This window comes from Homalodisca vitripennis, chromosome 4 (assembly GCF_021130785.1).
Source record: "Homalodisca vitripennis isolate AUS2020 chromosome 4, UT_GWSS_2.1, whole genome shotgun sequence".
NCBI classification, from domain to species: domain Eukaryota; kingdom Metazoa; phylum Arthropoda; class Insecta; order Hemiptera; family Cicadellidae; genus Homalodisca; species Homalodisca vitripennis.
In genome coordinates, this window is record NC_060210.1 from 148,081,507 (window position 1) to 148,086,152 (window position 4,646).

A 4,646-nucleotide genomic window follows, 5' to 3' on the forward strand; every position below is an offset into this window, starting at 1 on the left:
ATTTTTGAAACACGAGTTTGAGACATTGAGTTCTCTACAACACATTGCAACATATCTATCCTGACATTTCATCGCTAGTAGCTAACTTAGGTCTTCCAGTTCTGGGAGTTCCTTGACTCTGCCTGTCTCTTCAAAACGTTTTATGGTGTTTTGCATTCCCAATTTTGAAATATGGTTGTAATTTGGAAATTTGTCATTGAATAAGTTTCTCACCTCATCATATGATCTAATCAGATTTACATAACCACACATCATTCAAATCATTAATGTTGATATTCACTGAACTCTATACTGTACAACTAGTAGATAACTAAATGAATAACCACTTCTTAACTTTTTGAAAACCATCAACAAACTAATACACATTAGCTTGATTCATACAATAGCAGCTTTCTGGAGACCCTTGTTTGTAGAGGCAGGTCAAAGTTTGCTAGGAATGTTGTGGATTCTGCTAAGTAATATAATAAAAAAAAAAGTAAAGTAAAGAATGTCTTATTTTACCAGGCGAAGTTAGGGCTAAGAAGCCCTCTCTAACACTTAACCTGGGGACCAACGGCTTAAAGGTGACTTCCGAACCACCACCAATGGCCGGGCAGGCGGGCCGCTTGCAAGGACAGGATCGCTCAGCGGTCACCTGTCCAAGCAGCAGCCACGCTCGGCGTTGCTTGATCTGGTTATCACTACCACCAGATCAAGTCTGGTTGTTTACCAGTGGTATAATCACTGTTAAATAATTATATTACTTTTCCAATCAAAAATGTTTAAAATTTGAATTAGCCACCATTTTGTACTGGTTTGACACAGTGACCCTAAGTTTTATTGGCTATCCATTTTCTTTCACAAAGATTTTTAAAATAATGTGTAACTTGACAGGGATTTACATTTAAATTTTTTAAGTTAGGTTCGAAATTTGGTATTTTATTTTTTTTATAATAATTAGCAGCTATAAAATATTTTCAAGGAATGATTGCAATAAAAAATAATTTTAAGATATTAATAGTTAAATCTGAGTTAAGTAATTTTTATTTAATTTGGTATTTTATGGTACCTACCAAAAGTTCAGTTTTGTACCCTACAAATGTATACTGAGTTTGATTTTGCTAGGTGCAACTGTTAAGTTAATAAGGGGTATTCCTTAACTGATACTTTTTATTCACTGTATGAATTATTTTATTAAAAAATTTCACAATTTCGATTGTATAAGGTAATAAATAAAAATAACAACTAGAAGTTTGTATAAAGAGTTTTAATTTGCAATATTTAACTTACATCAACTAATCTGTCAGTCATACATAGCACATTGACACAGTGATAACGAGCACAGTGTACAACACTTGGGAGTTATTTACTACACATTAGCAACCTTACACAAGCTAGTTGAAACAGATTCACGTGTATGGTTCTACCAAATGTACGTTTTATAATCAACACATAATTTACTCATCATACTTAAAATAAAATAAGTTGTAGGCTTTAATATAAAAGCTACTTTAGTTTTCTACAAAAATAGTCACAGTTTTAATATTTGGTATAAAAGACATTTCCTTAAGATTAATAATCAATTATTAAAACTGTGATTGAAGTAAAAAAGTTGTATCAAGTTCGAAGTTTAATTCTTACAGATATACTTATAAGTTAGTTATCACATGCAAGACCTGTCTGATAGTTATTAGCAGCTATAAAATATTTTCAAGGATTTATTGCAATAAAAAATTATGTTGAGATATTAATAGTTAAATCTGAGTTAAGTAATTTTTACAAATTTTGTTAACATCTTTTTTTAAGATCAAATGAACAGATTTCGACCGATAAGAACATGATTTTGACTATATGTCTAACTTTTTTGAAAATAACATAACTACCATACAAGAGTAATATTTAAATATTACAAACTGTTTTTTCGTAAGTTTCAATGATATTTCATCCTGTTTCTCTTAACACTGTTATTTTATACATACAGCAAAGCACCGTTTTCAGCTGATCATATGATTTTAGCTGGTTATTTGATCTTAATCAGCAATTACTTTTCACTATGATGCAGTTACTTACCCCTCCAATGTAAATCAACTTGTTAAAAATCTTCTAGAAGTGACAATTCATCAGCTTAACCTACCAATGATAATTCAACCTTGTCAAAGTTAAAAATTGTACCTTCTTAAGCAAAAGTTAAATTCTCTAGTCTGAACTCTTTCCCTGTTGAGCTTTTTCTATAAGGGTATGTATGACCTGTGTAAATACAGTTATATGTAGTTTCTGATGACTTTAGGAACTTTAAGTTTACATTTTTAACAAAAATTTAACAGTAGAGATTCATAAATATCTTGTAAAAAGACTCAATCCTAATATATTATATAGGCCTATAGACCTATCTATAACAAAATGTTATTACTGAAGTATTGCGTGAACAAAAATATGAAATAATCATATAGTAGAACATAAGGATTGGATAGGTAGTCTGTCCATTTATCCTGATCTAACTTCTTCTAAACTGTACCTAATACCACGTTTTTAAGTTCCAATTTTATGTTATGTTCTATTATTAAACAGTTATATCACCTGTAAACTAACACAGTAGGAGCAAAACAAATCTAATAGTTTAAAAATTATATTACTATGATTACCCATAGTTAGCCTATTTATTAAAATTATAAGTATTACAAAAGTTGCTAAAACCTCAATTTTTCCTCTATTAATCCTTTTAAGTGCTGCAACATTGCCAATTTTGACATTTGAATTTCGATAAAATTTTGTATTATAGTACGTTATTTAAGGCATTTAACCAAATAGTAAACAATGAATACTTAACTAGCCTATGGGCTACATAAAAACAAGTGTCATAATTATTTTATTTATTTCAATTTAATCTTGATAACACAAACTCTAAATTATGCCCAGAATAATTATTATTAGGCTACATATTAAAAAGAAAATTATAGCAGTCGATATATATAAACTTCACAATTGCATCTGAATTTAATAGATAATCAATGCATAAATAGATAAGCTACTAAGCTTAGAGAACAAATCTATATAAAAGTATATTTTCTCTTAAGGTTCTAGGTTTCAGAAAGAAAAAGGTTTATCAATCTAGTCTGAACGCATTTTCAAATTTGGAAGGCCTAAGCCTAACTTGATTTTAAACTATTTGTTCTTTATCCAAAACTACCTATACAATAGGTCTAAAAAAAGTCAAAGTAAGCCTTTACTCCAAGCCTAGTAGATAAAAATTTATATTTTAATTTTTCTTTTTCAAAAAAATAAAATGGCACAATATAATAATGTTTCAATAGAGTAACAAATTAAAACCTTGGACAAAATTTACTCAACAAGAAGATATTTTGGTAAAAACAATATAACTTAATATTCATATAGGCTCAAAACAAAATCTGCTTTTAAATGATTGGTGGTTTAAAAATAGACTGGACCAGATCAATACATTTTTATAATCATTATTCACAAGGTTAAATCATAATTTAAAAAATAGAAAGTTAGTGTGCTAGAAGGGAAATTAAGTTGACAATTTAATTGGTCCCTTAAAACATAAGAACACATAGGCTACATTACTTTTCAGATATCAATAATGAATTATAGCAAGTTGCAACTACTTTTTTCCCTGAATGGATTCGCTTTTTGAGAGCTGAAACCAACCAGCAGGCAATCCTCTTGTTCGTGTTCGGTGATGAATTTCATGATATCTTGTACAGCTTGTGAAACACTTATACGTTTTATAGCAGCTTCCCTCCTTAGCTGTTCTGTTACTTGCCTCTGTTGTTGCAAGTTGGAAATCATCATATCCATAACAGCAGTATCTGACAGGCCTATTTTAGGGCGTGGTTTGGAACTTGACAAAAGAAAAACAGCCTATTTTAAGGCTAATAATGATGATCCGTTTCAAGTAGTTGAAACTACACTCGCAATCTACAATTGACTCATAAACCAACTTTTACCAAAAGCTCGACTCAATACCCTTCAACTTCACTAAAAAGGATAATCCACTTAATCAATCACAAACCAACGAGATTAGATCAGCACATCAAATAAGTCGCCTGACTTCCTTGCTCACTGAACCTGAACAGCTGGACAGTCTGTGAGGAGTGAGGGTGAACTGTGAGTGTGAAGGATAGATGACGGGATTTTTTTCAGTTTGTTGAATATTGAGGTGGCAGGCTTCAGAAAGTCTCTACAGTGCTTAAAAGTACTGTACCGTCACGTCCACTGGTTACCAGGTGATGAATTTGTTACTTTACATTTTCAAACAACGTATAATCAATGAAAAACAATTACATTAACACGTACAAAATTAAAACTAATTTACTTAAATAAATATTCTCTAGTGTACAGTTAACTTCTTCAAAGAAATGAACTAATGGAACTATCACATTTTAAGAATGTGGTATGAGTCTCTGGTAAATAAATACAAATGTTTCTAATATTTATCGTTTTTATTGCGAGGCCTTACAGAATCAACGATTCCATGGAGATTTTGTATTTATTTACCAGTGGTAGTAAAACTTTTTTCCAGTGCTCCAAGATTCTTTAGTGTAGTATGTACTTGTATGAAACAGATAATGGTAGAGTATACTAAGAATCCCCCACCACCAAATTTTCTGTTCCACACAGTGGACTCTAGTTGAAGTACTATTTTC

At 30.6% G+C, this 4,646-nt stretch overlaps 1 protein-coding gene across 1 annotated transcript; it reads right to left on the minus strand.

The window, feature by feature from the left end:
• Nucleotides 1-1,228: 1,228 nt before the first annotated feature.
• Nucleotides 1,229-4,116, minus strand: LOC124360288 (guanine nucleotide-binding protein subunit gamma-1-like). Its single transcript, XM_046813790.1, has one exon. It carries the CDS (start codon nt 3,796-3,798, stop codon nt 3,586-3,588), a length of 213 nt encoding a protein of 70 aa, XP_046669746.1. The 5' UTR covers nt 3,799-4,116; the 3' UTR covers nt 1,229-3,585.
• Between the last annotated feature and the right edge of the window lie 530 nt (nt 4,117-4,646).